The following is a 13176-nucleotide window of genomic DNA, read 5'->3' as shown; positions in this document are numbered from 1 at the left end:
CTATACAACATGTCTACTAAAATAAATAGTATCCTAAATCGTATTTCTCATCTGTTTGTTACAAACTCTGGATACAGTTTTCTGGTGAAAGGGTGGAGCTTGCATGACAAACCACCAAAACAACTAGCACTCACCCGGTGCAAGCTGACCTCTGCAGCCCTGCTGCGGGCATCAAAAACCTGCCTCATGTCTCAAGTCCTTTGAGCTCCCAGAGAAAGCACCTCAGACCAGAGAATCTATTTACCCTGTTTGACTAGAAGCAGGCTCAAGACAGGATACAGATAGGGAATCTGTACTTGGGGCTGACACATTTCTCAGGTTTTCAGCTGTCTTACTATATGAATTTTAAATGTTTATATTTCTTCATAGAAAACAAAGAAGCACTTTTATTTGCATTTAACAGATACAGATTTCACTTCCCTACAGCATAAGGAATAAGAATAGAAGAGGAAGGACTTTGATCTTATTAGTTGCATTTTCTCTAGATCTGAAAAAAAATTTTATAAATTTTCTAAAATACCTTTAGGACACATAGCTTTAAGGTAACAATCATACTATTGCTACATGTCATCACCTCTTTAGGGGCCATCTACTCAACACAGAATTGCACAAGTCTGAAGTCTGCTGCTCAGACAGCTCTAGCAAGCTCAGCAGCAAGCCATAAAATCACAAAGCAATCCATTTTATTGAAGCAGAGTTCATTCAAGCATTCTGCAGCTATGTATTTTGCTGGGGTTCAGTGGGAAAAATACCTTGCTAAGAGATTAAACTGTGGAGAATGTTGAAAAGATTCCTATATGTAATGTAATTCAATTTTAAAAAATACATTTGTGACTTGATTCAACAAGAGAGCATAGATCTTTAGAAAATACACTTACTGTCATTTAATTTCCTTTTTGTAAAAAAATTATAGTAGCAAATTATTTAGACTAATTAGGACTAAATCATACCATCAGATGTTAAATTTGAAGCCTGTACATTCTTATTTTCATACTAGCTTTTAGCCTTATGGTTTTAATTGACAAACTTTTATGAGTGGTTGGTTATACTTCATTCCATGTACTAGAAACATGTATAAAAGTCACTTTGTTCTGATGCTGACTGTAAAGGCTTTACAGATTATGAGCTGAAATAAAGATAATTGTCCCCTGTACTCCTTAGTTCTCTGATGAATCCTTAACAAAATTTTTAAAAAGCATCTGTATATCTTAAATGTTCCAGTCTTGATAACAGGATAACCCCCAAGATTTGCCAGGATTTTAAGATTCTGATATCCAAAGTCTGAAAAAAATCCTATTTTCAGTGCCCAAATAATTTACAGATCTTTCTCCAAGTTACTTGCTTTTGGTTACAGTACAGTTCAATGGCACAAATCCACCATTACAATCAGTGACCACCGGGGAAAAATCAAAATTAAGAGTACCTAACTTTCATCATAAATCAGCAGTAATGAAATTTTAAAAATAATAACTGCCTATACTTCAGACATATTTGAAAGGCAATTATTTATATGACAAAATTTCAACAGGAGTATTTTTCTGAACATTTGGCATTTTGGTATTATATAAAACCTGAACATGTCTTCTACTACAAGAGTGGCAGTAAGTATTGCACCTGTTTCAATAAGAGAAAGTCTCCTTTATAAGCCTTTTGCATCTCTGGACACTTCTTCATGCACATTTCAGTAATTTCCTTAAAAGAAGGGCAAAAGTGACCCACAGCAAATGTAGCCATTGTTTACTTTGTTACACTTCTGTAGTGGAAAATATGTAACATCCATTTAAGCTCACTCGGGAAATACCCTTTGCCCACCACACAAGAGCAGGAAACCTTGTGGCAGTTTGCAGTGTTTCCTCCAGCCATAGCTCTTTGTAACAGGAACTTGGCTTTTAAATGCATTGGATTCCACGGAGGAGTTGTTTGCACCTCTACTTATAATATTGTTACAAGTGTTTGTAGCAAGTAGAGACCGAAAGCTGCTGGGAAGCACTCGGTGAGTTGAACGAATGAGGATGATTATGAAACCTCTCTGGTCTCTGCTTGTGATTGTGGAATAGGATTTCTGAAAGCTTCTCCACACATCCTCAGTAGGTATTTAGAATTTAGGCACTCTGAACTTTCACAGTAAGGCAAAGGAATCACTGCACAGCATAAGAATGAGTAGGGAGATACCTGCAACAATTCTGCCTCCAGAATTGAGCCCAGTAAACTGACCAGCCTCAAAAATCCCCACATTAAAATCACTCTCATCTATCTGCTCACCACCACAGCATGTGAAGGAGCCAGTTCACCTGCAGCTTGCTCGGAACTATGTACTGTTTGCTTACTCAAAAAGAAACATGCGTGCCCCCAGACTCCCATGCAGCCCTATGAAATGGAACAAAGTAACTCTTTGAGTCAAGCCATAAATTCACCAGGTAAAATTATTTCAACTACCACAAAACAGCTTCAAAGCAGTCCAAACTAATATTATTTTAATATCTAGTCACGAACTAAAAAACAAAATTTGACCAAATAATGCATAGTTTATTTTACATTTAAAAAATCAAACTAGCACAAATGCTATTTCCTACTCCCACAGAAGATGTAGTTGTAACAGAGAAGATGACAAGTAGTATATGACAGAAAAGAAATGAACAAAAGAAAATAATTTCCCTGGCATTTTATACAAATCCCTTCATAGGATTCAAACTGATAGAAGAGAGATTAAAGAGTGTTTTTCCCCTGAGAAGATATTCTTCCTCATAACTGTAATGTCAAAATCCCTGACATCTGAGCCTACTTTATCTAACACAACTAAGACTGAAAAAAAGAATACCCCACCTGCAAGCCTATGGCAAAAAGTTTGAAATAAGTGCACACAAATGTTTAACTATGAACAGAATCTTCTGTTAGCAAGAACAGTGTCTGATGGTAGAGTACCAGGAGAAAAAACATCTAAATTAACAATCATCCTTACATAAAGTATCTGGACATATTATGTAAGCAGAAGAAAAGGGCATGGAAGAGCACTGTAAAACTCCACAGCAGAGCATCTACCAGAACACAGCTAAACACAAAAAGAGTAGAGTGTATAAAACTAATGCTGGCTAAAAAAAATCAATAAATATCACTTTTATTTTCAAATGTAACAAATTATGCTAAGTCAGGACAAATTTAATGAAAAATCCACATACCAAAAATATTAAGATATTAAAAATAAAGTATATTTAAATAGAAATTTTTAAAACCAAACTATAAGATTGCAAAACTTACTGGTCAAATACTTGGAATCAGAATTTGTAAGAGCACTCAAACTTGCTCTTTGACTCCTTAGCTTTTCCTACCTGACACATACTTTCTAATATTTTCATAAGTACATGCAGCTAACTTAAAAATGTAAACACGCATTTTTTAAATTGTGGACTGAGACAGATAAGGCTGATATAAAATTCAGATTCAGTTGTGACTTGCCATTTATGAAACATATGCTAGGCAAATCTCCACACAAAGCTACTAGTTTATGAACCCAAACAGCAGTTTTGGTTCAGGTAGCTGATACTTGATTTCTAAAAATGCTAACTAGACCTCAGTTTTTATTTATTTTATTTTTCATATATCAGGCAGTAAGTGGAGGATGATCAGGACCAGCACTGAATGCAGAACCTCTCCATCCCAAATTCTTTCCAGATTGCCCCAAAGCCAGATCTGCAACAGACTGGAACTCTCAATGGTATATTGTTGAACAAGAGTCCTGAAGGACACCGCTTTCACCTTCAGATCTACAGTCAAAGGCAGAGAATAAAAATGAAGATATATGCAAATATTTGGTTTGCAATATCTAAAACAGAAAGAGCACAAAGTTAACACACCTAATCTATTTTTGCTACCTCATACCACAGATGAACGTAAGAGTCTAAAATTAGGCATGCATCTCAATTTGAGAGCTGCATCCCTCAGGCTTAGCAGGTATCACTTAATTTCTGTTCTAATAACACAGAGAACTTAGCTGTGTACTACAAAAGACATATATGCCTGGAAACAGCTGTGCACTGAAATCTCTAATGGAATGAAGCAGGGTAAACCTTCTTAATGGAGCCAGAAAAATTTCATCACAGCAGAAAAATTTCACTGGGCTTCTTTCAAAAGTTTATCACACAAACATGATACGCTTCCCTACCTTCTCCTAGTTTCTTTTCAGTCTTTGCATTGCACCAGTCCCCACATTTCTATCACTTCCCCAAGACCTTTACTTCATTATTTCCACCATCACAATTAAGTTACAAGCATGATTATTTTAACCTCTCAACACACCTCACAAGAACTAACAGTTTCACAAAGCAGCAATGTAAGCAGGTACTAACTGGGGTTACTGCCACAAGCTACATGAACCAGGAAAGCTTGAGCCCTCAGAGGCTACTTAGCTCCAACCTGAGCTTAGAGGTTTGCCTTGATGGCAGCTCTGCACATTCCTGCTCAGCTCCCACACCATTCCAGAATCCTCCCACTCCTGAGCACAGGCAGGAGAGCTCAGGAAACTCAAGAGCAGGCTCATATACCCAGGCTCATGCCAAAATGCAACTGCCAGCACTTTCCTTCCAAACACAACTGAAGAAGGGTGAAAAGTTCTGTTTCCTTTGGACTTTCTGGTTATGCCACTTGCCTGGGAAATGGGTTCTCATCTAAAGAGAAGCCAAACCCTATCACTCACATCTACTGACAGGAAGCAGTCAGAAACCAAACCTTCACCCTGCCATGCTGAAGCCTGGTTATGATACTTCCCCCAGCTCAGAGAGGGAAGAACCAGGTTCCTAAGAGATGACAAACTACCCCACCAACAGCAACCAAAGCACCTCCTTGTATGCTGCAACTTGGCTGTCAAACTTGCACTGCCTCTTGCCTTCCCACTTCCACCTTGGGCCCTCAAGAATTACCTGTTGGACAGCTGAACAGCTTCAATAGGAAAAGCAAGAAGTAAGTAAAGATTATCTTGTCTGGGAAGGTTGCTGACCTGGGAACAGAGATGGGCACAGACACTCACTTGCATTGCAAATTGGTCAACAGCTCCAAGGCTAAGCATCCTCCAAATCTCAGACACCACGCTCTCCCCACACATTTCCTAGGAAGCCAAGGTATGAAAAAGATCCCAGGTTCTACTCCACTGGAAAGTATTGTCAAGAGTTCTGCAGTACATTTGCTCCACAAAGTTTTACTTTGCTCTAAACCTAAGTAGTTTTCAACCCTACTGAGACACAGCAAGTCCAAGCTTCAATATCAATCCAGGAAGCACTTCACACTGTTGAACAAGCATCTCTTGTATTTTAAAAAATAATTGTTTAGCTCTAGTAAACAACACCGAGGTATTATCTGATTCTTACAGCCCTTCCAGAGTCCTGTAAAGACAACAAAACCCAGAATTTCATAATGTCTTTAATAAAAACACCGCTTCCAAAAAATTCTATTCATCAGGAAGTGGGGGTAGAGAACACAGCAGATACAAGTGCTGAACAAAATCCTTGAGCATTAATTCAATTATGGATTTCATTCAATTGTCAAAACCTTTCAGATGAAAATGATCCTTTAGGAAGCAGTCTGAGTGATGATTTCTTTATTATTTCTTCACCAGCATTCGGTACAAAATATCAAACACAATTACAACAAAAAAAGTTGAAGAACATTTAGTCCTCATCTGATCTGAAACATGTGCACAATCACAATAGGCATTAATTTCATCACCCTGACAGCAACTGGGATAAGACGCTCAGGGTCAGAGAGAGATGAGAGCATTTATCATATTGAATTACCAGTCCTTTCAGCCCTTCAACCATTCTAATCACACACATATTTGCAGCCATCCTGGTTTTCACATTCTATGGCAAGATTCAACTGTTTATAGCCTGTTTGAAATGGAAGAGACCAGACTTCCCTGACACAGTAAAGAGAAAAGTAGTAACAAAACCACAGTTCATCAGCTCCTTGATGATTCAGAAACCTGGGGCCAAACCAACTATTGGCACCCGCAGATGGAAGTCCTCCGAAGTGCATGAATTCTACCTGCTTGTACCAGGGACTGCTCTAACCCATCACTGAAAAAATTAACATCCTTTGCTCTCTGAGCCTCTCTTTACATAGAATCTTTTTCACTTTATACAATATTCCTCCTAGAAAACAGTACCAGGGCACCTGCCGCCTCTTATGGCAAGATAGGCGAGAGGTAACACAGGGCCAAAGCAGGGACGTTCTCTCTGTGCCACTTTCCAATACCCCTTCTACACATTTCATTACTCTGAGTATATAATCCTAGAGATTATTGAGGAGCACTGTCACAAGGCCACAGATTAATTAATTTAATATATTTACAGCTGCTTAATAGAATTCATGGATGCCCACTAAACTGTAATTGCACTGACAAATTTACACAGTGTTATAGGATTTCACTTTATAGTCACACTGGCTTTGTCAAGTTTACCTCACAGCACTGGGATGTTGTTGTTGCTTTCTGTACTCTCAGTACTGGTTCTTCAGTCTTCTACTGCCAACTCTTGCATGACAGTCAGCAAAAAGGACTATTTTTGGCAATTCGTTAATGAATTCTAATATTATTGGAAAACCTAAACTGATGCCAAGGAAGCTTGAGTTCTTTCAGGCTTTGTAAAACAAAATTGTTTCAATGGAAAAAAAGAGTCTGACAAAAATTTAAAAAGAGAAAGTATTTACAACTAAATACTTTTTTACTTACCAAGTAAAAAACTTTTACAGTTACTTCATGAGCCACTCTCTAGGACCTAAAATATCCAGAGCTCACAGCAGTTGTAGCTCTGGAATTATTTTATATCTCAAGGCAAATACTTAAGAGAAAGAGAAAGACTAATATTTCAAGATTTTCTATCATGCAGATCAGCTTATCACCTTACTTAGTTACATTTCAAAACAGAGGAGTTTGCTATAAAGATAAAAAGCCTTCCTAGCATGAACTACAGTTTTTGTTTTTAAAGAATTTGTTAAGAACATCCAAGTCAAGAAGAACAAAGAAAAGAAGAAAAATACACTTGTGCATACAGCTGTTAGGGGGAGACAGATTTAGATACTTAATGGATTAACAGCAAATGATAGAGAGAAACATCACCTCTTGACAAATAAATAAATAGAAAACAAATATCACAATAGTATTTGAATAAAAATATAGTCATCCATGTTTATGATTGTAACCAACTCTACCTTATTAATACCCACTCACATTACTGGGAATTTTGGAAAATTATTTTAAGATCAGACACTTCAAATATCCACAACTGGTTCAGCATGTTCTTGTATTGAAAAACCACAAATACCTTAAGTGTAAAACCAAAGAATGCTAAACAGTACATAACATTAAAGACATTTTAAATACAGTAAGGCAGCAATAGTGCTAAAAGTCACTTAAGCATCTGTAGAATCCTAACGACTTGAGTGAGACTACAAGTTCCAGTATTCTGATGGATGAGGTTGTCTCCTATTTATTCAGGCACAAAAATAAACATCCCAACAATCTTCAATCGATTGAGTAAATTAATAGACTTGAAAGAGATGCAGAATTCCTCCCTGCCATGGCTCTTATGGTGCCTTAATGTTGGTGGAACCCTACAGCTGTCTTTATGAAGCTACTATTTTTGCTGGTTTATTGGAATTAAGTTTAATGATGCTACACTTCTGCATCTAATTTCATGCCTGAAGACAGCCCATCCACAGCAGGTCTCAGGTTACCATCCCAATCTCACACACTCAGGCACATGGTTAACTTTCCACTGTGAGTTTCAAGTTAAAACACGTGCAGCATTCACTAGAGTAGTCTAAAAAGACACCCTGTTTCTCTCCCTTAAACAAGTGGGGACTATCTTCCAGTTAAATGACACATGGATCTATAGCTCTTACCTCTCTACACATGTATTGTATTTTCCAAGCTTTTATTTACCTTCCAGTCATGGTTACTATTTTATTTATCTATGACACATGCCTCCTCCTCCACAGTTTCTTATCATTATTTGTTGCTTACTGTGACAAAGCATCTCTATTTCAATATTCTCCTAATTGATCTCCTGTTAGTGGCTTATAATTGATCATCACCATTTTTCTGTTTGTATGAAGTTAATCAATGCAATGAAACAGAGGCCAACAGATGATGGCCGCCTTGCTGTTTATTTTGGTTAGCATTTTCCTTTCTTTAATGTCACAGGCATTTTTTGGATAAAAGTTCTTTTTAAAAACTCTAAGTGTTTGGTACTGTCTGCACAGCAGTTGTAGGCAGCTTGAGTAGCTTTTTCATTACAATTTATACACTAATTTTTGGCTCTCATTCTTAGAATAGATCAAGTTAAACTTCTATACTACTACTTTCAGCACTTAATGACCAAAGTGTGTTACTACACATTAAAGTATCTGCACTAGAGACACTACATAAAAGAGAAGGCAGCTAAAACTATAAGTACCTGTGAACTACTGCTCCTTCTTCCTTTTTGTTTTTTTTTTAGTATATCAAACACAACACAAGTTAGCTTATTTGGACAAGAGGTAAGGCAAAGCTACATAAATTACAAGCTGAATCAAAAACTACCACCAAAAGAAGATCTTGCTCAGTTTTGTATCTGTTCTATTACTCTGATGTCAAACTGCAACTCTTGTATCTTTAGCTGGCTTAGTGGGTTTCCCAAGAGTCATTATGAAAGCAAGGCCTACAACTGCACTCAAGAGTGGAAACTAGGGGAGATCCAGCCTGATTCTGAAAGAAATGCTTCATTACAGAGTGGAAAAAGGCCTCAGCCATGAATATGAGAAGACCTCATTTGTACGAGCTCTGTCACCTGTCAGCATATATTGCTATTCTTTGCTCTCAAGCACCTAAAGCTGACTCTATCCTCAAACAGCCTTCTGGATATTAAAAATATTTTGAAGGTCACGTTTAGACACAGGAAGCACCTGTCATTTATTATTTTTAACATGCACAATTAAAAGTCTCCTTGCCTACTTTCCAAATTACAGACAAATACGTAACCTCTCAAACACTGAGCACTTTGTGAGGTATTATCACCTGAATGCAAATACCCGTCTGATCATACAAGAGAGGCCTCCAATTTCAACTTATTAACCTGAAACCGAGATCCTGAATAATCACAATCCATGACTGATCCAAAATTTAAGGGCCAAAGAGTGACATGAGGCAGACTGCACAAAAACTAAAAATCTGTAATAAAGAAAAGATTAAGTAATCTATTTATTAAAAACTCGTACGTGTATTATGTACAATTATAGCTGATGGCAGCTTTCTCATCTGCTGCCAATTTAATGCTACAGATGTGCAGCACAGGCCACAGGGGTTCAAAGTGTGCAAAGGCGGCTGCCATTCAAGTGCTGATAGAGCACGACCGGTGTCGCATCTCTTCCGTTTCCCGACCTGCAAAACGAACACAACACCAACACTCCGTGAAAAGCATCACCAGAGGAGCAGCGGCGGCTGCGGAACGAGGCGGATCCTCTGCGGTGCCGGGCCCAGGCCACGGCCGCACCTGCCCGCGGGCCCCACGGCGGCCGGCCCGGGGGACGAGTCCGGAGCCGGCACCACCGCCGGAGCCCCCCTGCCCTGCCCGGCCCAGCCCAGCCGGCTCACCTGCACGCCCGTGTAGTTCTCGAAGAAGAAGAGAACCATGCTCTGGTAGATGGTGTACAGCCGGTCATCCACCTCGCGGTAGAAGCGGGCGGGCAGCACGGCGGAGAGCAAGCGCCAGGCGCCCCAGGCCAGCATGTAGGTGGGCGCCGTGCCCATCATGACGGCGGCGGGCAGCACGTAGCGCATGGAGTAGGTGTGCAGCACCAGCGACAGCAGCATCTTCCCGCTGCCCCCGGCCTCACCGGGACACCCACATGGGCGGCGCGCTCACACACAGCCCCGCAGCCCCGCCGCCCGCATCGCCCGCCGCGCCGGGCACACCCGCCAGGCGGCCGCGAAGCAGCAGCAGCGGCGGCGACCGCGGCCGGGAGGGACGGGGAGAGAACGCGGCGTGAGAGGACACCGGCTCACGGCTCCCGCAGCGCCGCTGCCGCCACCATCTTGCCCGGCGGAGGCGGAGCCGCGCTGCAGGAAGGCGGCCCCGGCCCCGGCGCTTCCGGGCGGGCGGGAGGGGCCGAGCTGGCGCCGGGCCGGGCCCGGGACTGGCCCTGAGAGCAGCCCCCGGCCTGGGGCACCGGCTCTGTCCACGTCCCCCCCACCCCTCCCGGCCGCATCCCTATCGCTCCCCATCCAGAACCGGCAGTAGTGGGGGCCGGGCTGCTCGGCTCCGTGCAAAACGAGACACACGTGTTTATAACTGATGAGCTTAGTTTGTATTAATTATATCTTAGCATAGGTTCGAAGAAAATTTAGTCCTTTTTCCTGGCCGTCCCCCGCCCCCTCCCCACCCTCGCACTTTCGGCCTGTGAGTCCAAAGTGGAGCAGTAAAGCGCAGCTCTCCCTTTGCCAGCTCCAGGCGCAGCGATGCTCAGGGTTTAGGAGGCATTTCACGTGCCTCGCACTAGCAGGCAGCTGCCTACCTCGCCTCGCTTCTCTCACCCTCGGTCTCTGCCCCCCAATACCCTGTTGGCAGCAGAAGCCAGAGGCACCATCTGCTTTTGAAGAAAATGCAAGAGGTCTTGCAGAAAACAGTCGAATAACCTTCCCAGAAGAAATTGCTCATTGAGCTCTAGGATGTAGTGAAGTGTTTATTCCTTGTCTCTAAAAAATAAGTTATATCCTGAAGCTTGTGGAGCTCTCACTGTTTTGAAAGAAGTGGGTGTGCAATACGTTCTGCTAAGATCTGCTTCCTTTGCCAGGTTTTAACTGGGACAGGCTTTGTCCTTTGCTGTTGTTGACCTCCTGCTAGTTGGTTTTTAGTGTGCATTGAAAATGGCATCCTTCAGTTCATTAGTCTTAGGTATAAAAAGACATGTCTTTACCAGTTTTAGAATGTTTCATTTTTATTCCTTTGTATGTTTTTCACCATATTACAAAGATGGCCTGTATTTTCCTTGGTGTATTTTACATTACAAGTTTTCCTTTTTTGTTACTGTTTGAATTTTATTTTCTCCTTCCACTTTATGCTTTTTCAGCACTCTTAATCTTTTACCATCCCATACCACACACACATGCCCATGTTCACACACTTTGTTTCTGCGTTTCTTAACTGGATATTTTCTACAGGTTCCTTTAATGTATTTTCTCTCTTTGTGAAGTATATATTATCTGACATATAGACACCATTTTAGTTACATAAAAGGTACAGAGTCCATGTACTTGGGCTTAGGGCTTGATTTACTAGTGTAATTACATCAGTATGATGTTGTAATATAGGGTTGTAATGTCTACAACTGAATGAAACTCAAACTTTTCCGTTCGAAAAACAAATATACCACAGTGATGAGATCTGGGACACTGCCACCAAGTCCTTGCTTTTCTTGATTCATAGTTGCTTTTTATTACAGATCCCTCTGAATTGTGCCACGGGAATTTCAATACTGGTCTTTCACATTATAGACGTCAGAGGAAAATAAGAAGAATGTTCTGATATTTGCTATAACTTGTCATTTCTAGTCCTTCGAAAGCGTAGGCCCCAATAACACCTCCTTTAACCAAAATGCTCTCTGGGCATTTTACTTTCAGGTGGAAGAAGAAAAATCACCCAATTTAGGGCAATTACTACTCCCCAGTTCAGATATTAAGACTTCAAACCTGGTTTTATTTTCTTCTGTATAACAACCTTGATATTTAAAATAACAAACAGTGTTTCCTCTCTGAAATTTTGGAGGAAAAGCATTGGTGAGCCATCTGTAAGGTGCTCAGTCTATTTTGTGTGAGCATAATTATTTGGTATGAACCTGATTATTCTAGTGTTTCAGGTTATTCTGCTGGTGGTTGCCACACCTAAAGTGGCCAAGCTCACCAAGCTCTGGGAAAAAATCAGACGTTAATCTGATAGTGAAAAATATCTGTGACTGCCTCTAGAAGGAACCACAAACTGTGTCCATAAGGGCCAGCTCTGAACGTCAAGGGAGTTTCCTCTTTTGCTACTCACAAAACCATGTTTCACAATTCCATCACCTACTCACTTTACTTGTCAACAGACTAAGGAAAGCCAGGTAACATCAGATACAAATCAGTGTCCCTTGAGCTTTAAAATTTAAACCTTTACAGATTGCCCTATCTTCAACAATAACCTGGAAGATGATGTATTGGTATCAGTTCTGTTGTTAAATGAGATAATGTTGATAAAAGAGACACAGATATTAAGGCCAAAGGTCTAGATCCAAATAATTCCTGAATTCCTAGAGTCAAGGACTTTGACTGGGAGGTTGGGCTTGCTATGAAGTGCATGTCATGTGGGGAGCTAAGCAGTGCATAATAGGATCCATGGCCATCATCAGTCTGTGCAGAAAGTTGATTGCAGTTAGCAGACTCAGTATGTGTTTGTATAGGGTCAGGTAAACCCAAACACTGAGGACAGTGGCCTGAGTATGGTCTTACAAGTTCTCATTCTGTATTTCAGAAGCACATGTGTCCACTTGAGACACACAATGTGTTACAAAGTTTGGTAACACACTTTTTAAAATGTGGCTAGAGAAGATACTAACAGACTTCAAGGGACTGGATTAGACATGGATTCAGTTTGTTGAGGGTATCAAACTCATACCTCTCATCACTGAGGTGGGTGACCTGCAGGGTAAGAGTAATGAACATCTCTCATGTTGAAGGTGCATTTTTGTAGTAATTGTTTAATGTGACATAAAAAAATAATTAGCCTAGATTACAATTAGACTGGTTTAGACAAGTAGACTTGTTTAGATTATAGGTCCTCTAGATGCGTGCCTTTTTCTAACAATGGCCATGACCTTCTGCATCTGTCTGCATTTGCTCAAGGAAATGAAGACTTCCTTGAATCCTGCAATCCTCTCCAACCTCAGGTGAGAAATGTAGTAGTTCCTCTCCATCCCTGACTCTGTCCTTGCAGGGCTCCTTCTGGTTCCTCTGCCCCACTGGAAGCCCTGGCTCCCCTCACACAGAGCATAAGGCTGCACAATATCTGACTGGTCCACCTCAGCAACGTGTCTACATGCCTGTGTTCCACTCGTTCCATTCCTTACTTTCAGGTCCTGCCCAGAAAGGATGTCTCTTGCCACCAGAAAAGGAGGAATCAC

General features: G+C 40.8%; 1 protein-coding gene across 1 annotated transcript in view; it reads right to left on the bottom strand.

Annotated features, from left to right (window-relative positions):
• The window catches only part of AGPAT5 (1-acylglycerol-3-phosphate O-acyltransferase 5), a 54512-nt gene extending 44460 nt beyond the window's left edge, over positions 1–10052 (bottom strand). Inside the window, exon 1 of the mRNA XM_066547296.1 lies at positions 9620–10052. Within this exon, the coding sequence (XP_066403393.1) occupies positions 9620–9838 (219 nt within the window). The 5' untranslated portion in view covers positions 9839–10052. The remainder of the gene's footprint in view (positions 1–9619) is intronic.
• Between the last annotated feature and the right edge of the window lie 3124 nt (positions 10053–13176).

The sequence above is a fragment of the Molothrus aeneus genome, chromosome 3 (genome assembly GCF_037042795.1).
Source record: "Molothrus aeneus isolate 106 chromosome 3, BPBGC_Maene_1.0, whole genome shotgun sequence".
Taxonomy (NCBI): domain Eukaryota; kingdom Metazoa; phylum Chordata; class Aves; order Passeriformes; family Icteridae; genus Molothrus; species Molothrus aeneus.
This window is presented reverse-complemented; position numbering and strand designations above follow the sequence as displayed.